Source organism: Sus scrofa, chromosome 2 (genome assembly GCF_054392235.1).
Source record: "Sus scrofa isolate SSC_HxYL_T2T_F1_AM1 chromosome 2, Sscrofa_HxYL_maternal_Yorkshire_Landrace_v2.0, whole genome shotgun sequence".
Taxonomy (NCBI): Eukaryota; Metazoa; Chordata; class Mammalia; order Artiodactyla; family Suidae; genus Sus; species Sus scrofa.
Window position 1 is genome coordinate 79,865,479 of NC_139384.1, and position 25,538 is coordinate 79,891,016.

The window sequence follows — 25,538 nt, forward strand, 5'->3', positions numbered from 1 at the left end:
AATGCTAGATCCTTTAACCCACTGATCGAGGCCAGGGATTGAACCCGCATGCATCCTCATGGATTCTAGTCAGATTGGTTTCCACTGAGCCACAACAGGAACTCCTATAATCAGATTATTTATTTTATTTTATTCATTTCTTTGCTTTTTGGGGCTGCACCGTGGCATATGGAGGTTCCCAGGGTCAGATTGGAGCTACAGCTGCCAGCCTACGGCACAGCCACAGTAATGCAGGATCCAAGCCGAGTCTGCAATCTACTACATCACAGCTAAAGGCAATGCCAGATCCTTAACCCACTGAGCAAGGTCAGGGATCAAACCTGCAACCTCTTGGTTACTGGTCAGATTGATTTCTGCTGTGCCACAAGGGAAACTCTCTATAATCAGATTTTGGTATCTTTTGGCCAGGTTTCTTCATTAAAATTGTTTTCCTTATGTCTTTGGTGATGTAAATCTAAAAGTTAAAAAGAGTCATTAAAGAATTGTATGTGTGTATTTCACTTCATGTTTCAGGATAGGATTATATCTAGAGGTCTGAGAACCAGGAGCTGGATTGGGTCTTAGACATTTCAAAGTCTAATTAGGTGTCTTTAAGAAAAGCATCGCTTCAGGACAGTTCCCTGGAGTGAAATACCCTGGATAGGGGGATTTACTCTGGAAGACAGATGGGGCTATACCTGTTGCCACTACATCTGTTCCACCAACATTTGTTGATCCACACTTGCTGACTTGGGCACATTTCTTGCCCAATAGCAAATGTCATATTCTAATTAGTGAGAGGTCAGAAAGATGGTCATCATACCCTATAGTGTAGTTGAAACTTCCTTAACTCTCTGCTGCGGGTGGGCTGGTTTTGAGACTAAAAGAAAGAAACCTGATCCCCATGAAGATTCTGTGTTCCTTTCAGAGAGGCTGAGCTGTAAAAATTAGGCTTCTCTGGGGCCCAGTTTGAATCCTTTATGAGGTTGAAGGAACAAGCTGCGCAGCTTTTTAAGGCTTTAACATTAGATGTGCAGGGGGCAGTGGAGTATTGCATATAGGTGAGTATCGTAGGCTTCTTGTCAGCAGTGTTCCTTAAAATCTTTTCAGGAGTTTAAATGAGATGGATTCTTTGGTATTCTAGACCAGAGCAGCCAGTTTCAAAGAGGCTGATTTGGATGATGGATCTAGGTTCACACAGAGACAAGTGAGACTGGTTTTGTTGCCCTGCAAAGAAGCATTGACTCCAGTTTTTGTTTTTTTTTTTAATCACATCTGTAGTTGTATAATGATCATAACAATCTGATTTCACAGGATCTCCATCCCACAACCCAAGCACATCCCCCCACTTGACTCCAGTTTTTACATGTTTTAGTTCACATAATAATTACTCTTAGTCGATTTGTTCGAATCAGAAGACATAGCTACCAAAGCCTAGCTCAAGGGAGAAGGGCCAGGGGATGAAAGAATTGCAGATGGGCCAAGCATGGTGGTCAGGGCCATCCAAGGCCCAGTGATTCCCTTTAGGGGTCCTTTCTTGGGCCTGCCTTTCAGGGCAGAAGAAGATCAAGTGAGGCAGCCTTATGGAGCAAAGGCATGCCCATGCTCGAGTTTCAGCAGTGAAGACAGCAGATGGGCATTCCCGTTGTGGTTCAGCAGAAATGAATCTGACCAGCATCCATGAGGACACAGGTTCGATCCCTGGGCTCACTCAGTGGATTAAGGGTCCAATGTTGCCATGAGCTGTGGTGTAGGTTACAGACAAGTTTGGAGCCCGCATTCCTGTGGCTGTGGTGTAGGCAAATGGGTACAGCTCTGATCCGACCCCTAGCCTGGGACCCTCCATATGCCAAGGGTGCAGCCCTAAAAAAGAGCAGATGGAAAGCTCCATGTATAACATTTGTTGAAGACAGGAGCATTTGGGAGTGCTTGATTGTTCTGGGGGACTTGTGATGATGGACTGATGTTTTGCATAGTGGTATCTTGTTCCTTTTTGGTAGAAGGGTGGTTTTCTACTCCTGACCTTCTCTTTTTTGTCAGATGGCATTTTTTTTGTAGAGATTTCCCTGAATCAACTCTGGGTGAACTTCAGTCCCTTCAGAATAAGGAGTTGGGATGTAGATATCCAGTAGGGGCAAATAAGTAACATTGTGGACTCATGCATGCATTTAATGTGCTAAATCAATTTTAGTTATAGTTTGTAGCATTTTATTACGAAGATTTCAAACATGCAGAAAAGGTGACATAGTTTTACAGTGAACTCCTACGTGTATACACACCCCTAGGTTCTGCTGTCGACATTTGACTTAGTTGTATTTCACACATCTCTCCATCTATCTGTTCTGTTCATCCTTCAGTCTGTGTTTTTATTGAAATAGTTAACATAATCTACTTTATTTATTTATTTTAATTTTTTATTTTTTTAGTGCCACACCTTCGGCCTATGGGGGTTCCCAGGCTAGGGGTTTAATTGGAGCTACAGCTGCCTGCCTACGTCACAGCCACAGCATCCCCAGGTCTGAGCCGTGTCTGTGACCTACACCATAGCTCATGGCAACGCCAGATCCTTAAGCCACTGAGTAGGGCTAGGGATTGAACCTGTGTCTTCATGGATACTAGTCAATTCATTTCCACTCAGCCATGATGGAAACTCCCCCAGAGGCATTAGTCTTTTAGGGTTATACTAGTTGGCCAGGGGACTTTCCGGATGTGTTCAACACTGTCCCAGCATCTAGCTCAGGGCCTGGCACAGGGGAGGTGCCTGCCAAATACTTTCAAATTAATATAGTTGGGGTTTTTTGTTTGTTTCTTTTGTTTTCCTTTCTTTCCCTTTCTCATATTATGGCTGCACCCTCAGCATATGGAAATTCCTGGGCCAGGGATCGAATCTGAGCAACAGCTGATAACCCATACCACAGATGTGGCAACACTGGATGCTTTAATCTGCTGTGCCAGGCTGGGGATCAAACCTGCACCTCCCTAGTGACCCAAGCTCCTAACCCACTTTGCTACAGTGGGAACTCCAAATAAATACAGTTTTAAACATCATCCTTCAGATTTATGAAATTTCAGCATACATATGGACAGGACTTGGGGAGGGTTTAAACATGGGCTCTTCACCATTCAGCTGTGTTTTCTGATGGCCTTCTTTTTTTCAATTTAGAATTGGTTTCTGGGTTTTGGTTTAAATTTTGGACTGCTTATCATGGCTGCATGCAAAAGTTCTTAAATTTACTATGCACTTAAAAAATATGGAAATTTTCAAACATTCACAAATTATCTCCAGTATTCTCATCTCAGCTTCAGTAGGTATTAACATTTTGCGGTGTTGGTTCATCTTGTTCCCTTCTCCATTCCCCCACTCACTGGAATATTTTAGAGCAAATACCAGGCACATACTTTCAGCCATAAATTTGCTGTGGGTATGTATCTAACAGATAAAGACATTCTTTTCTTTTTTTTGCCCCCCTTCCTTTGGCTGTGCCTGCAGCATGCTGAAGTTGTAAGTCAGGGATTGTGCCCCTGCCACAGCAGTAACCCCAAACCACTGCAGTGACACCTGCTGCACTGCAAGACAACTCCAGGATGTTCTTGGCAAACATAGCCATCATATCATTCATTTCTAACTGAATGAAAGATTATTCATTTATACAGGATGTGCTTTTGCATGTGTTTAGCCCCCACAACAGCTTGGTTGATGTATGTCTTGTCTGCAGTAAAGTTGGTGCTGTTTTTGAGGGTTTGTGGAATTTGTGCTCCATGCTTTTCATAGGTCAACTCCTTTAATTTCATAGTTCACCTGAAGAGGTAGAGAGGTAGATTCCATATTGCAGGTTAGAAGTAAGCCTCAAGGAAATTTAAGGCCCCCGATAATGACTAAGCAGGCGAGGTTTCATGCCCATGTTCTTGCAGAAGCTTCAGCTTTTTGACTCACCAAGGGCCCAGGGACTGTTCCTTCACTCCTCCCTTCTCTCACATCTCATGAAGCATTTGACCCCGCCTGTCCTCTTGCCTGGCTCTTCAGGGACATCACCTTTCATTCCACCCTTAGGTTTCCTTTTTCTTTCTTTCTTTTTTTTTTAATGAGTTTATTCTTTTTTTTTTTTTTTTTTTTTTTTTTTTTTTTTTTTTTTTTGTCTTCTTGTTGTTGTTGTTGTTGCTATTTCTTGGGCCGCTCCCGCGGCATATGGAGGTTCCCAGGCTAGGGGTTGAATCGGAGCTGTAGCCACCGGCCTACGCCAGAGCCACAGCAACGCGGGATTTGAGCCGCGTCTGCAACCTACACCACAGCTCACGGCAACGCCGGATCGTTAACCCACTGAGCAAGGGCAGGGACCGAACCCGCAACCTCATGGTTCCTAGTCGGATTCGTTAACCACTGCGCCACGACGGGAACTCCTTTTTTTTTTTTTTTTTTTTTTTAATTAGGGCCGTACCCCTGGTATATGGAAGTTACCGGGCTAGGGATCAAATTGGAGCTATAGCTGTTGGCCTACACCACAGCAACTCTGGATCCAAGCCACATCTGTGACCTACACCCCAGCTTACTGTAACGCCCATTCCCTGACCCACTGAGCAAGACCAGGGATCGAATCTGCATCCTCATGGATACTAGTTGGATTTGTTTCCACTGCACCAAGACGGAAACCCTCACCCTTAGGTTTTCAAGTATTACTCTGGAACCTTTATGATTTCAGTTAGATTGCTAGGTAGTCTGGAAGCATTGTGAGAAATTCATTTAGGCTAGTTATGTCAAGAGTTTCTTCTCAAGGTGAAACCTTCGAAGTAGGTGCCTTTCTAAGAGGAACCTGCTGCCTTGGCTGGTAACTGGTTTAAAGAGGCTAGCTGTTGGAGTTCCTGTTGTGGCTCAGCAGAAACAAATCTGACTAGTATCCGTGAGGACGCAGGGTTGATCCCTGGCCTCGCTCTGTGGGTTAAGGATTCTGCATTGGTGTGAGCTGTAGTGTAGGTTGCAGACTCAGCTTAGATCCCTTGTGGCTGCTGTGGTGTAGGCTGGTGGCTACGGCTCTGATTCAACCCCTAGCCTGGGAACCTCCATGTACAGCGGGTGCGGCCCTAAAAAAGACAAAAAAGAAAAAAGGCTAGCTTTTAGGTCCTTGGATGGATTGGCTTGATTCGTCTGTTGCCTGTTATGCTGATGGAGTATTTTTTGGTTGTTTACTCATTTGAAAGATTTCAGTGTGGGCCAGACTGTTTGCAGAGTGGGAATTGAGTAGGTTGTACTCAGCATGTTAAAGTCCAAAATTGTCATTATAACTAGGTTTGTCCTGAAGATTTCTGTTGTGCATTTCAGTTGTCTCAGCCACTCCAGAATTGAATTCACAGGTGTGTCTGCGTGGTATGGTAGCCCTATCCCCCTGATGTTTCAGAAGATTCTTGCCTTTCCAGTTAATTTCCAGTTAACAGAAGTCTTTTGGGGCCCTTTGTTTCCTGCTTCCCTTCCATTTCTTCGTTTCACTGAAGGGCCAGACAGCTTTTTACCTCTTCCTTTTCCAAACACTTTTATATAAAAAAAAAAAAGTAAAAATCTTCTGAGTGTGGTCCTGTACTAAGCTGTTGCTTTTAGAAACCAGCTGGTTTCTTTTTTTTTTTTTTTTTCTTCATTTTTAGGAAATTTTATAATTAGTTGTTTATACCTTGGCTTAGTGGTCACTTGGAAATAAAGATGTAACCAGCTTTGTGAGCGGACCTCCTTCCTGAGGCAGTACCGCTTTCATCCTGCTGAATATCTGACTGCTGAGATTCACTCATCTGTGAAATATTTGAAACTAAAAAGATTTTCTGGTCTTGTAGATAGTTGAAGTATTGATTAACACCAACGAAATCTGTCAGTGTGAAAAGATAAGCAAAAATTTGATTTCCAGACACTACAGAAAAAGACGTAAAAATGGTAAGCAAGTTTTTTTCTTAATCATAGATAATGTTTGTCCATTCTTGTACAAAGATGTTTGTAGCATTGCCCTAAAGCATTTGACTTTTTAAATTTAAGTATAGTCAAGTTAAAATATTATATTGGTTTCTCTAGTCACTTATGATGGAGCATGATAACGTGCGAAAATAGAATGTTTACATGTGTGTGTACCTGGGCAACCATGCTGTACAGAAGAAAAAAAAAAACTGTATTGGGGATATAACTATTAAAAAAGTAACATTAAAAAAATAAACACTTAAAAAAAGAATAGATCAAAGAATTGTCAAATTAATGAGAAATTAATGGAAACAATTTATGCACTGTGATGTGATAAACATCTACATGTCAAAAGCCAGGGGCTTTCAAGATGATTAACTTTAGTAATATGTAACTCACTTACATAAAAAATGATATAATAAACAGAAAATGCAGGTGAAAAAAAATATTGTTTCAGGTTTATCACAGCGGTTCAGTTTTTTGTTTTTTTGTTTTTTTTTCCAATTTTATTTTATGGCTGCACTGGGCCAGGGATTGAATCTGAGCCACAGCTGCAGCAACACCAGATCCTTTAACTTACTGCACCAGGCCAGGGATTGAACCCACACCTCCACAGTAATCCAAACCACTACAGTTGGATTCTTAACCCACTGTGCCATGGTGGGAACTCTGATTTGATATTGATAGAGATTATATTCCATATAAAGTTACTATGAAATATTGTCTATATTCCCTGTCTTTGTATATTATGTCCTTGTGATTTATTTATTTTATATTTAGTACTTGGTGTTCTTTAATTTTTTTAGTTTTCATTTTTTTTTGGCTGCCCCATAGCATATGGAGTTCCCAGGCCAGGGATCAGATCCAAGACACAGTCAGCCTATGCTGCAGCTGCAGCATTACCAGATCCTTAACCCACTGTGTCAGGCTGGGGATTGAACCTGTGTCCCAGTGCTCTCAAGACACTGCTGATCCTCAGGATACTCTATATGCCTAGTACTTTGTACCTTTTAATCTCCTTCAAGTATCTTGTGCCCCCAAAGTGTTTTATTCTGTAATCATTTTTCATTATTATTATTTTTTGCTTGTTATGGAGGTTCCCAAGCTAGAGGTCCAGTCAGAGCTACAGCTGCCGGCCTACACCACAGCTCACAGCAACGCCAGATCCTTAACCCACTGAGCAAGGCCAGGGAACCCGAAACCTCATAGTTCCTGGTCGGATTCATTTCCACTGTGCCACGATGGGAGCTCTTTCATTAGACTTTCTGAATTATAAAATAGTACATAGTGTAGAAATTCTTATATCATAGATACAATGTAAACTAAGTACCCCCTTCCTCTACAGTTTAGAGAAAGAACAATTACTATGTCTGTCTGTACTCAGATCTTCAGATATGTTCGTACAGTCTTGTCTTCATTTGTGTAATTCTAAGTTGTGTAGCTTGGAAGAGTTGAGTTGTTTGGTCTCTTTGCATTGTTTTTAACTGGATTTTTGCATTTCTAGCGTCCAGTACGAATTTTTGTGAATGACGATCGCCATGTGATGGCAAAGCATTCTTCTGTTTATCCAACACAAGAGGAACTGGAAGCAGTCCAGAACATGGTGTCCCACACAGAACGAGCTCTCAAAGCTGTGTCTGACTGGATCGATGAGCAGGAGAAAGTCAACAGTGATAATGCTGAGTCTGAGAACGTGGATGTGCCCCAGGAGGATGAGACCAAAGAAGGGACTGGGTAAGTTGGAGGTTTAGTGGGGTTTTTTTTGGGGGGGGTTGGTTTTTGGTTTTCGTTCTTTTTAAGGAGACTGGCTAGTATAGGGTTGATTATCTCCTTTTCTGAGGCCTTTCTGGGGCCTCTGGGTTTTGGCCAGATGGAATCTCTCACTGAGAATGTCTTGGGTTGTCCCTCAGGGAGCAGAAGACAGAGCACATGACCAGAACCCTGAGGGGTGTGATGCGTGTTGGCCTTGTGGCAAAGGGCCTGCTGCTCAAGGGGGACTTGGACCTGGAGCTGGTGCTGTTGTGTAAGGAGAAGCCCACAACGGCCCTCCTGGACAAGGTGGCTGACAATCTGGCCATCCAGCTCGCTGTGAGTATGAACACATCCACTGGGGTAGAGGGTGGGCTGGGTGTGCTGGTGGAGGACCTGGGCAAGAGTAGGGGTGCCCAACTGCTTGGTGCACCAAGAGGCATACTTCAGATCCATCCTTGCCCCTGCTGTGCTCACACCCTCTCTAAAGGTAACAGGCATTGAGCTGCAGCACTGCCCAATTGCTCTGGTGGCAAGGAAGGGCCCAGTGGCTGCACTGGGCGGGACCTTCACATCCAGTCTCCACTGATGGATATGTGGGTGGGTGGATGAATAGATAGTGCAGTTACTAACTCTTCCTCTCTCATGCAATCCTGGACATTAAAACTTTTTTATGGAGTTCCCGTTGTGGCTCAGTGGTAACGAACCCAACTAGTATCCATGAGGCTGCGGGTTTGATCCCTGGCCTTGCTCAGTGGGTTCCTTAGGATCCAGCTTTGGTGTGAGCTGTGGTGTAGGTTGCAGATAATGGCTCAGATCCCATGTTGTTGTGGCTGTGGTGTAGGCTGGCAGCCTCAGCTCTAATTTGACCCCAGCCTCAGAGCTTCTGTGTACGGTGAGTTGGGTCCTAAAAAGAAAAAAAAATTTTTTTTAAACCAGCTTATTTGACTTGTTTCAAAAGTATTGCATAAATAACAGCCTCTGACATTTCTTGAGCATTTAGAACACCAGACCCTAGGTCAGATGTGCTCTTTAAGTGTGTCATTTCATCATAATGATTTCTGAGATAGGTTTTATCATCTTTAAGTATATCTAACTCAGGTGCAGGGAGCTCAGTAATTGCCCCACATCCCCAGCAGGTGAGTTCTGGGGCCTTGAAAACCTTTGAATGTCACTACCACCCTTTGGACACATTTACCCTGAATTTAGCTATAGGATAAGCAGAAGAAGAAAGTAAAACCAAATTTAAAAATCTCATTCCGTAGAGAAACACTGTTCATTTTCATGTGTAAATATATGTACATTCTGTCGCATGTGACAATTTTGGGATTCAGGATAGAGGTCAGGATTGAAATGTGCAGCTGATGGAATACACTGGGTACTTGGCGGGGGGAGGCTTTTTTTTTTTTTTTTTTAAGATTTTTTTTGTCTTTTTAGGGCTGTACATGTAGCATATGAAAAATTCCCAGGCTAGGGGTCGAATCAGCCACAGCCATGGCAACGCAGGATCCAAGCCATGTCTGCAACCTACACCATAGCTCATGGCAACACCAGATCCTTAACCCACTGATTGGGGCCAGGGATTGAACCCGCAACCTCATGGATACTAGTTGTATTCTAGTTTGGGTTCATTACCACTGAGCCATGATGGGAACTCCATGGGGGGGCTCTTTAAGGGAATGAAGCCCTAAGTTTTTGTTTTTTAGTGGTAAGTTTTTAAGTTAATTTTAACCGTATCTATAAAAGCATACTAAGTGAAGAAAATTAAATTGATACATATGATTCTAATGGAAAGATAGTTTTTATAAAGGGTCTTTAAAGATAGATGCAAATAAAGCATATTTTTATCAGTTTGGATGAGTGCTTTTTGTCACAGCAGGGGAGGGGGTACTCTGGGCATCTGCTAGCTAGAGGCCAGAGATGCTGCTTGATGTCCTCCAGTGAACAGGACAGCCCCACAACCAAAAGTGACCTGGTCCAGAGTGCCAAGGTGGGGAAAAAGTCAACTTAAGATTTTCCAAGGTTTCTTTGTCCTCCCAGTAATGTGTCTACTTTGCTTTCCTTAACAAAAATCATAAAGGTTTGAGTTGATTGATTAAGGCATATAAACTGGTATACTAAAGAAAGCAGAAGTCAGGGAGTTAGTTCCCTTGTGGCACAATGGGTTAAAGATCCAGTATTATCACTGCATCGGCTTGGGTCACTGTTGTGGCTCGGGTTTAATTCTTGGCTTGGAACTTCCGTATGCTTTGGGTGTACCCCCCCACACCCCCTAAAAAGAAAAGCAGAAATCACAATTGTGAACATTCTTTTATAGACCCATGCATTTGCAGCAAGTATGTGCTTTTTTATTTTATTTTATTTTTTGTCTTTTGAGGGCCGTACTCGCGGCATGTGGAGGTTCCCAGGCTCCCAGGCTAGGGGTCTAATCAGAGCTGTAGCCGCCAGCCTACACCACAGCCACAGCAACGCCAGATCCTTAACCCACTGAGTGAGGCCAAGGATCGAACCAGCAACCTCATGGTTCCTAGTTGGAATCATTTCTGCTGTGCCACGATGAGAACTCCCAAGTATGTGCTTTTATAGGCGTGGTGAAATGATTTTACTGCACTCAGATTTCAATCCATGCTCATAGCTGCTCCTCTTGGTGTGGAAATAGCAGTAGCTGGATGCCTACTTTGTGCTGGGTGCTGTGCTTTCCATGCTGTGTCTGATTTAAGTCCTCTGCAGCCTTGCAGTGTAGGTCATGTCATTAAGTCCATTTTACAAATAAGAAAGCACAATCTTTTGTTGATTTGTTTGTTTTGGCTGCTCCTGTGGCATGTGAAAGTTCCCTGGGCCAGGGATTGAACCTGTAAGGCAGTTGTAACCTGTGGCACAGATCCTTAACCAGCTGCACCACAAGGGAACTTTCCTAGAAACTACAATCCTAATGAGATTTAAGTGATTTGTCCAATGTTACTCAACTAGCAAGTGACAGAATGAGGGTTCACACCCTCATCTCCTCCCAGACCCTAAACTCTTTAATGTTGCATTGTATTATAAAGCTTCCCGTGAAAATCACTTCTCTAAGTAGTAGTCACCTCCTCTCTGGAGTACCTGGAAAATGGCCAGAGACCTGAGCATCAAGAAGGAGGTTCTAACCCAGAGCTTGAGGCACTGCTCTCTGTTGATCACAGCCCAGAGAGTTGGCCCATTTTTCTGTAGTAACCAGGAGCTAAATAGAACTGTTGATTGCTTTGAGAAAGTGTGTTTGAAAGCTGCCCTTTCTTTTGTAGGCTGTTACAGAAGACAAGTATGAAATACTCCAATCTGTCGATGATGCTGCAATTGTGATAAAAAACACAAAAGAGCCTCCATTGTCCCTGACCATCCACCTGACATCCCCTGTTGTCAGAGAAGAGATGGAGAAAGTATTAGCTGGAGGTAGGGAGGCTGAGAAAGGCCAGCAGGACTTTGGAAACTTGGTGTTCCCTCACTATTCAAATGTGCTATTCAGTTTTAGACTGCTTTGATAAAAGGATAGCGGTGTAGCTTTTGACCACCTTTACTTTAAGATCTCATCTCCCATTTGGTTCAGTCCTGGGAGTTAACAAAACAGTTGCACTAAAAGTGAGTAGCACTTTTCCTAGAGGACTGCACCATTTTTGTTTTCTTAATCCTTGGATGTTCTCATTGGTGTTAAAACGAGTTTTCTTATGTTGAGCCATTCTCTGGCCTTGGAAAAGTGTGTCCCTGGTGATGTTAGGCTTTTTAGATTATGGACGACAACCAAATGGTTTCTGCATGAGCATCACGTTGGACTTGTGCGAGCAGCTTATGTTGCAGCAGAACCGAGGGCTTCTTCGTTTGTCCTCTTCCATTGGCTGCTTTTATCAGTTGCAGTAACCGAAATGCAAAGGGCTGATGCAGAGTTTTGGATAAAGTTTGAAACAATTGAGCAATTTCAAACGAAATCTTTGAACCTCAGACAATGATAATATGTTCACGATTCAGAGTCCACCCAGTGCCCCTCACACATCTCTGGGTGGATTTTTTCAGTCACAGCTCTCACCCCACAAAGTAGAGGTAATAGGCCTTATCCAAATCCCTGACACACGGATGGCAGAAACGACAGGTGCTCCGGTTTTGCTGCAGCACAGGCTCACACGTGCGCCCTTGTTGCTGTTCTTTGATTACCTTTGGTTCCAATACCTGATTGACTACCAGAGCCCTTCTAGTTTATCAATTTAGGGACGCTGGACCTTTGACCAACAGGACTCTCTCTGTCAAGGGCTGGGGCTAGGGCAGTCCCGCCTGGTGGGCGGAGGTGGTCCCCTTTGCTATAGATGCCTCAGGGGATGGCCTGTGGGAAGCAGAGAGGGAGTGCATTTCTACTCCCCCTACCTGTTTTTCTGGGGTTTTTTTTGGTTTTTTTGGTTTTTTTTTTTTTTTTTGGTTTTTGGTTTTTGTTTTTTTGCTAATGAATTTTTTAGCATAGCTAATTTATTGGGAGATCCTGGGGAGGAAGCAAGGTAACAGTCTATTAGAAGATAGGATCCACCTATCTGTCCCCCTCCCCCATGGGATTACTTACTTTTAGAGTAACTTTCCACTTTTCTTTTTTGTTTTTGTTGGGTTTTTTTCTTTTTCTTTTTTCTTTTTGGAGGGGCCTCTGATTTTTATGATCTCCTCTCAGGGCAGAGTTAAACACACTTGAGCTGCTCCTTCCCTGGTCAAGGGTGGACATGACTTGAGATTCTAGGAGCCTCAGCTGCCCTTTAGGAAGCTGCCACATCCCCTTTCCACCTGACAGAAACCCCTTGGTCAAACTGTGCCTTGTCTTCTTATTCCATCCATGAATAGAAACGCTATCAGTCAACGATCCCCCGGACGTTCTGGACAGGCAGAAATGCCTTGCTGCCTTGGCGTCCCTCCGACACGCCAAGTGGTTCCAGGTTTGCATTTTGTTCTTCTATTTGTCTTTCGGTAGAGAATTCCTAAGTTTTAACTTGGCTAACTTACCACTGTAAAGTTTCGGTAACATTGAAGAGCCCCGTGCTGCACTTAGCACCTGCAGGCATGCAGTTGCTAAAGGAGCACGCCTAGACAAATTTGCCACCCCCAGGAGAGGCTTGTGACTGAGTAGGTGGGCAGTTGCTGCTTTGTGCCAAGAGTAACATTCTCGTCACGCGGGTAAACCGCTGCTGACCACACACTTGATGGTCTTGAGTGTTCAGTTTACCCTTGACAAAGTAGCACCCTAAGACTTGTGTTTTTCATGTTAGCCTTATGTTCATAAAGGTTCCTTGGTGTAAAGAACTTGTGCTTTGTTCCTCTAGGCCAGAGCCAATGGGCTGAAGTCGTGTGTCATTGTCATCCGGGTCCTGAGGGACCTGTGCACTCGCGTGCCCACTTGGGGTCCCCTCAGAGGATGGGTAAGGCATCTTGTAGCTATGGCCACCACGGGGTCTTGTCTGCAGGGACCTCCCAGGTCCCAAGAATACTTTAATGGTGCATGGGCTGGAGTGGCCTGTCAGGGATGTGGCCCATGCCTCCAATCATAGCTGCTTGTTGAGCAGCTACTGTGTGCCACCCCTTGGGTGGGGATGAGAGTGAGACCAGGGTACCTGTGAGGGTGCACAGCTTCGCCTAGGTGGGGCAACCAGGCAGTGTACTCACTATGACAGGCTCCACTCCATGAAGAAGCTTTTTGTAGCTGCTCTTAGGCGTCAGCAAACTGGGATGCACAGGCCAATTTTGGCTGGTTGCCTGTCTGTCTTTTTTTTTTACAGTCCAGTTAAGAATGGCTTTTATATTTCTAAATGGCTGCATTTTAAATATAAGTACCTACATAACAGCATAAGCTTTGCCTCTTGTCCCACACAGCCTGAAAGATTTAACATCTACCCCTTTACAGAAAGTTAGTTGAGTCCCACTGTGGGTGTTCTGTCTTTGGCTTAGCCCCAACTTAGAGGCCATAACTCCCCGCCGAGCGCCCCCCAAACACACACACACACACACACACACCCACCCACACACACACCCACACACACCCACCCACCCACCCACACACCTCAGCACTGGCCAACTCTCTCCTAAACACTGGCTAACTGTTCTTCTTGCCTTTCAGCCCCTCGAGCTCCTCTGTGAGAAGTCCATTGGCACAGCCAACAGACCAATGGGTGCCGGCGAGGCCCTGCGGAGAGTGCTGGAGTGCCTGGCGTCAGGCATCGTGATGCCAGGTTGGGGCCTTGTGCTTAGCAAGTTGCAGGGAAAAGACAGGGATTGAGGCCCTGAGGCCACTTCCTGGCGGGTCCCCTGACTGGGTTAGGGCATCAGCAGACCCGTGTCCCCTTAGGGATAAAGCATGTGACTACCCTCTTGCACCATCATATCCAGCCCTGTGCCGGCTCCGCAGCTGTGACTCAGGGCGGATCCGGGGCAGTGGTGACCCACTCCCACCTGAGCTCCTTGCTCTGAGACACATGTGGATTATTTCTCTCACAGGCTGGACGCCGAGTGGGTCACCGAGCTCAGTGTGTTTTCCAGAGCTGGGTGTGGATGGGGCGTGGGGGGTAATGCACTTGGTTCCCTCAGCCAGCACAACTCTTCCGAGATGCTAAAGATAATCCTCTGCATATCTTCCTTGTTTCCTGCCTTCAGATGGTTCTGGCATTTATGACCCTTGTGAAAAAGAAGCCACTGATGCTATTGGGCATCTAGACAGACAGCAACGGGAAGATATCACACAGAGTGCGCAGGTATAGTCATCGCCATTGCCAACGTGAGCCCTTACCCAGTCTGTAATCACTGGCTTCCAGTTTCATTACTGGGTATTCTCAGGATAGCCACTGGATTCTTAGGCTCAGGTTGGGGACTGAAGGTCGAGGGATCGTGCCTGATACAGGGCGCCCCAATCTGGGCTGCTTCTTTCCCCTGGCGCCACGAGTGGTTGTCGCCTGCCCCCTCAGCCTGCTCGAGTGCCATTTTCTGACACCGAGTTCAGCGGGGAGATGTATTTGCTGTGTGGACTGCTCCAGGGGTCCTTCCCTTGCAGGCCCACCACGTGGCTCCGTGTGGCAACCAGTCCCCAGGTTGGGGTCTCCTGTATTTCTCTCAAGGGGGGTGGTCACAGGCTGGCCTTCCCCCACAGCAAGGCTGGGCCCTGGCAGTCAGGCCCTCCCCTGGCTGTCAGGGGACCCCCTTGCTGTTGTAGGGGAGACTGTTAGCAACTCCCTCAGCTCCCACTCCTTCCATAAGACCTTAGTGAGCGCACACATACTGGCTGGGAACGCAGGGCTGCTGAGTCAGATTCCTCTTCTCCTCCTCCAGCATGCTCTGCGACTTGCTGCATTTGGCCAGCTGCATAAAGTCCTGGGTATGGATCCTCTGCCTTCTAAGATGCCCAAGAAACCAAAGAATGAAAACCCAGTGGACTACACGGGTAAGCATGCCATGGGGCCCATAGCCAGGCAGGCAGTGTCAGTAGAATGCCTGGCTGCATTCTCACCTGCTTCTGTCTTGATCTCATTTCAGTTCAAATACCCCCCAGTACCACCTACGCCATTACGCCCATGAAACGCCCGATGGAGGAAGATGGGGATGAAAAGTCTCCCAGCAAAAAGAAGAAGAAGATTCAGAAGAAAGGTAGAAGCATTCATAGAAGCATTCATTTGTAGTACTTTTATTCTCTATCTGGCTTCACTAAGGTTCACCCCAAAGTGGTGAGATGCCTGCTTTTGTCCTATTTTTCTCAGGCGTGATATTTAAGTTCTTTTAAAAATGATTAAATGTAACACAGACATGGAACACAAGTGGGGCAGATGTGCCTCAGCTGGTGCCTGTAGGCATGGTGGGTGTCTGGGACAGTGCAGGCAAGGCCTTGCCATGTGTGTCTGCCTGGTCCACTGCCCAGTGCTGCTTTGTGCAATGGGCAGTCAGAAGAGGTACCTCTCCGCAGTCCAGAATTGACTGATTTGCCAGAACAATGTTGGTGTGCTCTCTCTAGAGGAGAAGGCAGAGCCTCCCCAAGCTATGAACGCCCTAATGAGACTGAACCAGCTCAAGCCGGGGCTGCAGTACAAACTGGTTTCCCAGACTGGACCAGTCCACGCCCCCATCTTCACCATGTCTGTGGAGGTAGATGGCAACTCATTCGAGGCTTCTGGACCATCCAAAAAGACTGCCAAGCTGCACGTGGCTGTTAAGGTAAGTGTGGCCAATGGTGGTGTGAGCCATGCACTTGTCCTCCCAACAGTGAAATGCTTTCTTCGTCCAGGGCTCCTTCAGAGCCATCATCTCTTATTTAAGCACCAGGCTTAGGGAGGGCATTCGAACACTGAAATGGTTAGATGTCTGAATGCTTGCCAAGTTGTACGTGGCTAGAATGCCATTATCACTGTGGCTGACAGGCTGGGGAGTCACAAGAAAGCTCCCCTTGGCTGGATGCTACCCCAGAAGCTTCTGGTTCAGGATCCCAGTGTGGAAGGGAACCTGCGTGGGTGAGCCCTCTGTCACCAGGGGCTCTGTCGGTCTCCTCCTTGTAGGTGTTACAGGACATGGGCTTACCCACGGGCGCCGAAGGCAGAGACTCCAAAGGGGAGGACTCAGCCGAGGAGATGGACACAAAGCCAGCCTTGCTGATGCCTCCGCCTATGATGGAAGCTCTCTCAGCCCACAGCTCTCTCTTCTGTGATCCCACTGCCGAGGTGAGCCTGTGGTGGGCGCTGGAATGCCAGACAGGAGGGATCAGGCAGCCCCATGTCCTGTGAATTGGTGCTGTGAACCAATAACAGTTACCTGTTCCTGTTGTTTTCCTTCAAAAGAGTAATCATCTGGGCTAGGAGCCTGTAGAGGGAGTTGGAGCCATTGAGCCATGACCAAGAGGCTTCTGCGGGTGTTGACCCAACCTCTGGGGTTGCATTGGGGTGGCCTTCAGTCAAGGACTTGCTGTTTCCCTGGGTGATAGGGTGCAGGTGGAGGTGGTCTGCTTGCTGGCAAGCCCACAGGGGACTTATAGGGAGACGAATGTCCAGGGGGACAGCAGAGTAAATGGAGCAGAGGGCCTCAGTTGACATGACATAGGGGCTGCTGCCTTCCATGTGTTGGAAAGCCCTTAGCTGAGTTTGTTGGTTTTCTTTTCTGCTTTCCCTGAGAACGTAAAACAGCAGGGGCCGATCCTGACCAAGCATGGCAAGAACCCTGTTATGGAACTTAATGAAAAGAGGCGTGGCCTCAAGTATGAGCTCATCTCAGAGACCGGGGGCAGCCATGACAAACGCTTTGTCATGGAGGTGAGTGATCCTGGGGCCGTTCCCATAGAGGCCTGGGGTCTTTGGAGAGTGCCCCTACCCCAAGGGAGGTGTAGGGTCACCCTCAGCACGCATCTGTTCTTCTTAGGTCGAGGTGGATGGACAAAAGTTTCAAGGTGCTGGTTCCAACAAAAAGGTGGCCAAAGCATATGCCGCCTTTGCTGCACTAGAAAAACTGTTCCCTGATACCCCTCTTGCCCTTGATGCCAACAAGAAGAAGAGGGTCCCTGTGCCTGTGAGAGGGGGACCGAAATTTGCTGCTAAGGTGAGAGGTTGGCCCTGAGCTCTCTAGGCTGGGCATCTATTCTCTGGTGATTTAAGTGGGTGGCAAATGTAACTTAACTGTGTTCTCTCCCATCCAGCCACATAACCCTGTGTATGGCATGGGCGGCCCCATGCACAATGAAGTACCCCCGCCCCCTAACCTTCGAGGGCGGGGAAGAGGAGGAAACATCCGTGGTCGAGGGAGAGGTAGAGGATTTGGTGGTGCCAACCATGGAGGCTACATGAATGCTGGTGAGGACCCTCGTCCTGCGCTGTTCCCATGGGCCTGTCCTCCGGGCCCCTGGAGTCTGCTGGGGTGCCAGAAGAGGCAGGGATGGGGCAGGCCCACCTCCTTCCCTGGTGACTCTGTCTGTTCTCCTCCAGGCGCCGGGTATGGCAGCTACTATGGAGCCAACTCGGCAACCGCCGGCTACAGTAAGTGCGTGTTTCTCTCTGTCTGAGCTTGGGAAGAAGCTGCAGCTTAACTGTTGTGGCTTAAGTTAGAGCAAGGCGGCCCCATCAGCAGAGACGTTTCTGAGGGTTGAGGCCGGCTTGCACCTGTTCTCAGTGGTTAGGTCGGGCAATCCTCCAGCACCCCCATCCTGCAGAAATGTAATTTCAAATGTGATACATTTATGTGACTTCAAAGTTCATTAAAAGTCAAAATTTTAAATTTCTCTGCTTTAAGCCACGTGAAGCACCAATCCTGTGAATATGCTTTTCCTGACAGTGCACAGCTCTTGTCTTGAGATGGAGCCTTCATTGGGGGGTTACAGGAGCAGAGAAATCTAAAACATGAATTTCAAATGCGGCACTCTGTGCCATTTTTCAAAAGAATTCTAATTTTTTTTCTCTGCTCTGTCTCCCCCTTTTGTAGGTGACTTTTTCACAGACTGCTACGGCTATCATGATTTTGGGTCTTCCTAGAGCATCTAAAAGTATTGCACACAAAATCAACTTTTTACTCCAATTTTCTCGAACTCCAAAACCCAAAGTGTCCGTGCTGTGCCCTGTGCTTCACTGGGTTTCTCAACCGTGGCTTGTCACCGCAGCTTGTCTGAAACTCTTAGCCTGCAGATTTTAAGACAATGGCAGTTTTTATCGTGATTTGCCTTTGAACTTGGTCATATTGAAGTTCACAATAAGTGGAAACCAATTTTCAGAGAATGTTTTTGTGCAGAATTGCACAGAATTCTAGAGTCAGCGTTGGTCAGCATCAAGGCAAAAGCCCACCTTTTGCTTTTGGAAAGCATTACTTTATTTAAAAGATAGATAATAATGTATTTTAATCTACCTTTGTCTTAATTTACAGCAGGTTATGTATGAATTTTTAATCTTAACAAATTCCCAAATCTGGTTGATGCCTTTGACAGTAATAATTTCACCTCATCTGAATCCAGAGCCACCAGCCTTTTCTCTTTTTTTCTTTTTTCTTCTTTCCTTTCCTTTTTTTTTCTTTTTTTTTTTAAATAAGTGTCTAAAACATTGAGAACACTCAGGACTTGTATATTGTTCCAAGTTAACCTCTTCTGCCTTTTGTGATGGGTTCTTGTTTGGGGACGCTTTAGCTAGTGAACTCTAAAAGGTATCAAAACTGTGCTTCTGCTATTAGTGTGAGAGATAGGCTTTGGGAAGAGAACGTAGAATTTGCAAGTCCTAATCACTGCGGCAAATGTATGGGATTCTAGGTTTTTTCCTTTTTTTTTTTTTTAAGCGGGGCTTCAAAAATAATCAGGAAGAGCCTAACACATAGCGCAATTCTCAGCAGGGCTCGTGCTGCTGGGTGCACAGCTGCAGCAGGTTCCAGAAGGCCTGGAGCGCTTCTGCCCTCTGATTTTAGGATGCAGGCTTGAGTTTGTGGCTTCGCCCTGTGAACAGAAGTACACAACGTTTTGGCTATTGAATGAGACCCCCATTTCCTGGCGGGAGTTCTTCAGAATGAGTATATTTTTGGCTCTGGTCAGCAGTTCTTTTTGCAACAAAGCCTGCTTCTGCATTGACTTGCAAGATTTTGCGTTTATTCAGGCAAAAACTCATCAAAACGGTTATTTTGTTCCCAGGGGTTTGAAACATTCAGTGAAACCTTTTAAAACTTTGATTGCATGTGTTTCTTTTTGTTTTTTTGTTTTTTTTAAGAACGTTATTGTTTGAGAATAATGTCTTTTTATACCAGGAAATAGTTATCCTGAAATGACGTTGAAACCCCTCTCCCCTTTTTCCTTTTTTTTTTTTTTTTTTTTCTTAAATCAATACATGCGAAAGTAGTAAGCCCTCATTCCCAAGCTGGCAGAGGGGCAGGGAGGCGCTTAGAGCAAGCCTTAGGCAGCAGAGGTGGCAGGGTTCTGAGAGGGGTTTGAAGAGGATTCCTGTCTTCCAGCGTCCTCATGGAGCTTTTGTATGTTTACTCTCTTGCATTCTGGGAAATGTCCTTCTTGGTGTTTTGGCCTTGTGGAGGCAGGGGGTAGTTCTGGAGAAAATTAACTGATGTTGCAGATCAGTTCTATCTAAATTATTGTCTAAATCACTCAAGACACAGCAGTGTGGGATGTACATCTCCAGTGGGCGGAATGTGCTTGAGGACTCCCAAATTAACCCTCTTCAAAAGGCAGGAGCCCCTTGGTGCTAAGTATAGGAAGGAAGAGCAGGCTGTGCCTGCTCCTTTCTCCCACTCTGGGCGTAACGGCCTTGGTGACTTTGGCAGGGGCCGCACTAGCCAGCAAAGGTATACATAGGCTCACCTGCTCCCGGTGCCCAGGAGCTCTGCTGTCCCTGTGTGAGCACTAGGGATTGTGCACAGGGTTGGAGAGCCACCTGCATTATCTGTTCTCTTCTCACCTTGCCTCAGCCGACCCATCTTCTGTTGGTTTATCTGAATGGTGGGGGCTGTGTCTTCTAGTGTCTATACTTAGTGACCACATTGAGGTGGGGGCACCGTGACATTCTTTGCTCCAGGGCCTGAGAATGTGGTGGCCTCACTGCTTGCTTGTCAGTCCTGCCTCTCAATCCTGCCTGTACCCAGCAGCTGTGCTGGGAGCAAGAAGGGTCCCTCTGAGGTGCCGCTCAAGGCAGTAGCTTGAGGCCCCGCCTGGTTGTTCAGATCCCATCCATAGCCAGTTTCTTTTCCCCCTGAGGCTATGGAATCATTACTAAAGATAGGCATTTGAGCTTATTATACCAGAGAGATGCTCCAGGTCATTTGTAAGTTTCCATTTATTTGGTCTTCCTAGAACCAGGTCAGACCACTTGGTCTTACAAGAGTAACACTGGTTTCAGATGCATCGTTAAAGAGCGTCTGCTGGGGTCACCCAGGCATGTGACTGTAGAATCTCTTCCCAGCACAGCAGGGGGGAGGTGGCAGGGGCCAGCTGCTTCTGTGGGGCTTTGCTTTTCCTGTCACCGTTGGGGACATCTGGGTAGCAGTCAGTCTTGAATGTCATTCTGTACCCGGAGCCCTTCTCATTGTAACGTTGACATCCGCTGCAAAAGCTGCTGTCAGTCTGCTCTTGTGCTGCTGCTTGGCAAAGATCCATTGTTGTCATCAGCTGATGGGTGAGTGGAGCTGAAGGCTGGGCCAGCCCAAACCAGGCTGCTTAAAGGACCAGAGCTGCTGCTCCTCTCTCCTGCCTCTTTCTTGGCCTGGTCAGTGGGCTTGTGGGTCACCTGGCTCTTGGGTCAGCCTTTAGGACCCACAGCTGCAACCTCCTCCTCCCCCATCTCCCAATCCTCTGCCTGACCTGCTGCCTTCCTCTTTAGGTCAGTTCTACAGCAATGGAGGGCATTCTGGGAATGCCGGCGGCGGGGGCGGTGGTGGCTCTTCTGGCTACGCCTCCTACTACCAAGGTGACAGCTACAACTCACCAGTGCCGCCGAAACATGCTGGGAAGAAGCAGCCACATGGCCAGCAGAAGCCCTCCTATGGCTCAGGCTACCAGTCCCATCAAGGCCAGCAGCAGTCCTACAACCAGAGCCAGTACAGCAACTACGGCCCACCGCAGGGCAAGCAGAAAGGCTATAATCATGGACAAGGCAACTACTCCTACTCAAACTCTTACAGCTCTCCCGGAGGCGGGGGCGGATCAGACTACAGCTACGAGAGCAAATTCAGTGAGTTGGCCTCCAGAGCCGCTTGGCCTGGCCAGGGTCTGGGCTGGTGGCACGTCCTGTTGAGTTTCAGAAGCTCAGCACTGCCCCGACCTCCAGAGGGGCTGGAAGGGCACGGGGTGGTGCTGGCTGAAGGGCGGGTGTTAGGATAATTCTGGAAGCAAAGTCCTCCGGCCCAGGTCTTTGCTATCCCCTTGTCTTTGCCTCTGAGGTCCCGGAAGCTGTGGGCTGAGGCTGGGGCATGAGCTTAGATAGAACTCTAAGTCTGGGCAGCAGCTATGAGGTAATCTCTAGGAAGGGGCTCTGGAAGCAGTGGTCACCCAGCACCTAACAGATCCTGTTACTTCTCCTTCGACCTCATGCACAGAGCCTGAATGCTGAAGCTCCATTAGTGGCCCAGCTGGGGAAACATGTGCATGTGCAGGACAGCAGGCAGCCTTAAAGAAGCTGTGCTGTCTTTGTGGGCCTGTCAGAGGCCGAGTGGGAGAGGGGAGGAGAGGAGGTTATGGGAGGCTTTGGTTGGAAAAGCAGGTGAGAAGGCATGGTGGAACTGAGCTTTAAAACTTGATGTTACAGGGCTCCAGGGCCCCTGGCACTTCATGGTTGGACTGATGTGTACCAAATTTAAACAGCTAAGACAGGGAGCTGTGCAAAGGCCCAGGGTCTCAGTCAAGGGCCTGCCACTTTAGGACCACAGGACAAGGAACCTAAACTGCCCAGGTGTATCTTGGCTGTAGCCCCTTAACTATGCTGTCTTCTCTCCCCCAGACTACAGCGGTAGTGGAGGCCGAAGTGGCGGGAACAGCTACGGCACAGGAGGGTCGTCCTACAATCCAGGGTCACACGGGGGCTACGGTGGAGGTTCTGGGGTTGGCTCCTACCAAGGCAAACAAGGTGGGCCTGGGTCAGTGGGACAGTATAGGGGGCCTGAAACTCAGCAGGGGCCACACAGATTCTGTGAGGAGGGGTGGGGCCTGGTATGAGTAGATAGCACATGTGGGTGCTGCAGTAACAGCTGCCGCTTGATTTACATGTTGGGGAAGAACAGGGGGTGGGAGATGCAGGCCCTTGGGCCCATGTGGGAACACAGGCTTAGGCATTCTTCCAGCCTTGGGGTCTTCCAGAGCCAGACATCCAGAAATTGCCTTGCTCTTAAATGTTGATATCAGCATGATATAATGCTGGAAACTTTGAGGGCCAAACAACCTGATGTTTGAGCTTTGGATTGGGGTGGCGTGTTCAGCCTTGTGCTCAGGCAGCCCCCAGTTAGAGCTTCCCAGCCAACATGTCCCCACCCCTCATAAACCCAGGTGTGATGCTTTCACCTCACAGGGCTCTTGGTATAGCTAGACCAAGTACAGGCATTTAGAGCAAGGCAGAGCCCGCACCACTGCTATCTCGCTGTTTGATACAACTCAGGTATTGGCTGGCATCCGGAGCTCTGCCTTCGGGTAGGCCTGTGCCTTTCACATCTATCTAACCCACTGCTCTCTCCCTTAGGCTATGCGTCACAGTCGAACTACAACTCCCCGGGGTCCGGCCAGAATTACGGCCCTCCCAGCTCCTACCAGTCATCACAGGGGGGCTATGGCAGAAATGCAGATCACAGCATGAACTACCAGTACAGATAAAGCCCTCAGGGGTGAAGATTTGTACCTTCTGCACTTACCCCCCCCCCCCCCCCGCCGTTGTAAGATTCAGTTTTATGCATCACAGTTAACATGTCAACAGGCCCCTCCGCCCTCCCCTGTCCACATTGCTGTGTTGTGAGGTGCAGCTGGTCACTCCTGTGGCCCGTCCTGTGACCCCTATTTAGCCGTGTTTGGGACTCCATGTCTTCAATGGTTTGTTAGTTGCCATTACAACTTGTCTGAGTAGTTTCTTGAGTTCTTGCAGTTAAGTATCCTTCTGTCTATTTACAATTGGTGTTAGTGTTAACTCAGTTTGTCTTTAAATAGTTACGGAAGGGATACGTCATCTGTTAATGCTTTTGTGAAGTGAGTTAAACGAGCTTTCTGTATTCTAATGCTTTAGTGTTTCAGTTTTATAAGTGAAGATTTTATTTTAAAAACCAGTGGGGAAGAGTGGGGGTTTTTTTTGTATGTCTGGATCATTCAGGCAGTACATCTGAATTAAGCTGAATGTAGACAAATAAAGAAAAACAAAACTCTGTGCCTGTTGTAGGCCTGAGTGTGTGGTCTGCCAGCAGTGGGATTGGCAGGTTCCTTTGCTCTGTTCCCAGCCCAGGAAGCTAGGCTAGGTGAGGCCAGACAGTCCCTGGTCACCAGAGAAGGTCCAGCTCCAGGTCTTTAGACATCTTTACTCTGGCCAGGGCCAGCAACCTAATCTCCACGGAGCTTCTAGATCTTGTGTCCCAGTGGCTCCACAGTCCCAGCTCTCCCCATGGGCTGCAGAGCTGCTTATGGTGGTCCTCACCACTGGTTTGGGGGTTGCTCACACAATTTGGAATGTTTCATTTTCTCCTCCACCGACCGTGATTCCATTTTTTATTTTGTTTGTTTGTCTTTTTAGGGCCGCACCCATGGCATATGGAGGTTCCCAGGCTAGGGGTTGAATCAGAGCTGTTGCTGGCCTACACTATAGCCATAGCAATGCCAGATCGGAGCTGCGTCTGTGACCTGCACCGCAACTCACGGCAGTACCAGATCCTTAACCCACTGAACAAGGGATCAAACCTGCATCCTTGTGGATTCTAGTCAGATTTGTTTCCACTGAGCCATGAAGGGAACTGCCTGATACAGTTTTAAGTACAATCTCGACTTGGCATGGAGTAAAAACTCCTTGGTGTGGTACATGCAACCTAATTTGAGAAAGCCCAAGAGTTCCCGCTGTGGTGCGTTGCCAGGACGTAGGTTTGATCCCCAACCTGGTACTGTGGGTTATAGGATCTGGAGTTGCCACAGCTGCAGTGTCACAACTGTGGCTCAGATCTGATTCCAAGCCCAGGAAATCCACATGCTGTGGGCAGCTAAAAAAGGGAGGGGAAAAAAGCCCAAATGGATGTGACTGAAGGACCCCAAGATCTGGGAATCTGGTCACAGAACCATTTATGCCAGGCTGGCTGTTTGTATCTGCATTCTCTGGGGACACTCTTGCTCAGAGCTTGTTCTACAGAGTGCACTGTTGGGGTGCTTTTCAATCCTGGGCAGTTTTGCAGTGGCTAGGGGACCTAGTGGGTAGAGGCCAAGGGTGCTGCTGACCATTCTAGACTTAAATGTCAGTAGTGGGCAGGTGGAGGAACCCTCTGCAAGAGCAGCTCTTCCCAACTCTGGCCCCATCTCAGGAAGAGTGACACCAGCACCCAAATTGCCTTTCCTTTCCTTTGCTTGCCCACATGAGGTCTGCCATTGCATCTCCCCAGGAGTTCACCTAGTCTCTCCACCCTCTCAGAGTAGGCACTTTTTAAGATCTGAGCCTCATATGGCCCCTTGGCGTCCTGTGCTTTCTTAACCATGGCCATTGGGAGAAATCTGAACCATGCTTCACTCAGATTCACTCAGCTGAGGCAGAAAATCCAGTGTGGCTTCAGAGGAGACTTGCCTTACTGAGGAGGTGAAAGGTTGTACACAAAGAAAACTGGGAGGAGTTCCCATTGTGACTCAGCAGGTTAAGAACCCAACATGGAATCCATGAAGATGCGGGTTCAATCAGTGGCCTCGATCAGAGGGTTAAAGATCCAGCATTCCCGTGAGCTGTGGTGTAGTTCACAGACATGGCTCAGATCTGTGTGGCTGGCAGCTGCAGCTCAGATTTGACCCCTAGCCTGGGAACTTCGATATGCCTCAGGTGTGGCCTTTAAAAAAAAAAGAAAGAAAAAAAACCTGGGAGAATGTTCTTCCTCCCAAGCACCAAATGGTCTGGTGGGGGAGCTGGGCCCACAGTCAGGTCAGCCTGAAGTGTCCTTGGATTCCTCAGGTGTGTGTACTGGTGGAGACCACAGACCTGAGGGATGGCTTCCAGCTGGACCCCTCTCCCAGATGGGGGGGTGGTAGGAGGGCAGGGCTGGGACAAAAAGACCCACACAAAATGTTTAGAATGTTTTATTTGAGATGAGAGGGTGGATGGAAACTATCTGAAAATCCATGGGGAGGAGCACCTCTGTGCCACCTGCTTAATGCCTTCACCTCTGAACCTGCGTTCTCAACACAGCTTCCACCCTTGGTTTCCCAAGCTGCATCCACCAGCACCATTTATGTTCCTAG

General features: G+C 47.3%; 1 protein-coding gene across 13 annotated transcripts in view; it reads left to right on the forward strand.

Moving 5' to 3' along the window:
* Positions 1 to 23,487, forward strand: part of ILF3 (interleukin enhancer binding factor 3) — a 29,200-nt gene extending 5,713 nt beyond the window's left edge. The window contains exons 2-20 of one of the 13 annotated variants that reach the window (XR_014837607.1): positions 5,794 to 5,890; positions 7,413 to 7,642; positions 7,819 to 7,996; positions 10,936 to 11,083; positions 12,503 to 12,594; positions 12,979 to 13,074; positions 13,770 to 13,881; positions 14,303 to 14,400; positions 14,972 to 15,083; positions 15,176 to 15,286; positions 15,648 to 15,847; positions 16,186 to 16,347; positions 16,795 to 16,932; positions 17,039 to 17,215; positions 17,313 to 17,466; positions 17,599 to 17,649; positions 18,092 to 21,318; positions 22,084 to 22,209; positions 22,816 to 23,487. Coding sequence is in view for 9 of the 13 variants with exons in the window: in XM_021083796.2 (XP_020939455.1) it covers positions 5,888 to 5,890; positions 7,413 to 7,642; positions 7,819 to 7,996; positions 10,936 to 11,083; positions 12,503 to 12,594; positions 12,979 to 13,074; positions 13,770 to 13,881; positions 14,303 to 14,400; positions 14,972 to 15,083; positions 15,176 to 15,286; positions 15,648 to 15,847; positions 16,186 to 16,347; positions 16,795 to 16,932; positions 17,039 to 17,215; positions 17,313 to 17,466; positions 17,599 to 17,649; positions 20,968 to 21,318; positions 22,084 to 22,209; positions 22,816 to 22,946 (2,670 nt within the window). In the remaining 4 variants the exon portion in view is untranslated. Of the gene's footprint in view, positions 1 to 5,793; positions 5,891 to 7,412; positions 7,643 to 7,818; positions 7,997 to 10,935; positions 11,084 to 12,502; positions 12,595 to 12,978; positions 13,075 to 13,769; positions 13,882 to 14,302; positions 14,401 to 14,971; positions 15,084 to 15,175; positions 15,496 to 15,604; positions 15,848 to 16,185; positions 16,348 to 16,794; positions 16,933 to 17,038; positions 17,216 to 17,312; positions 17,467 to 17,598; positions 17,650 to 18,091; positions 21,319 to 22,083; positions 22,210 to 22,815 lie in introns of all 13 variants that reach the window. The other 12 variants (XR_002341639.2, XM_085012934.1, XM_021083796.2 and 9 more) reach the window with 12 other exon arrangements.
* Positions 23,488 to 25,538: the final 2,051 nt, after the last annotated feature.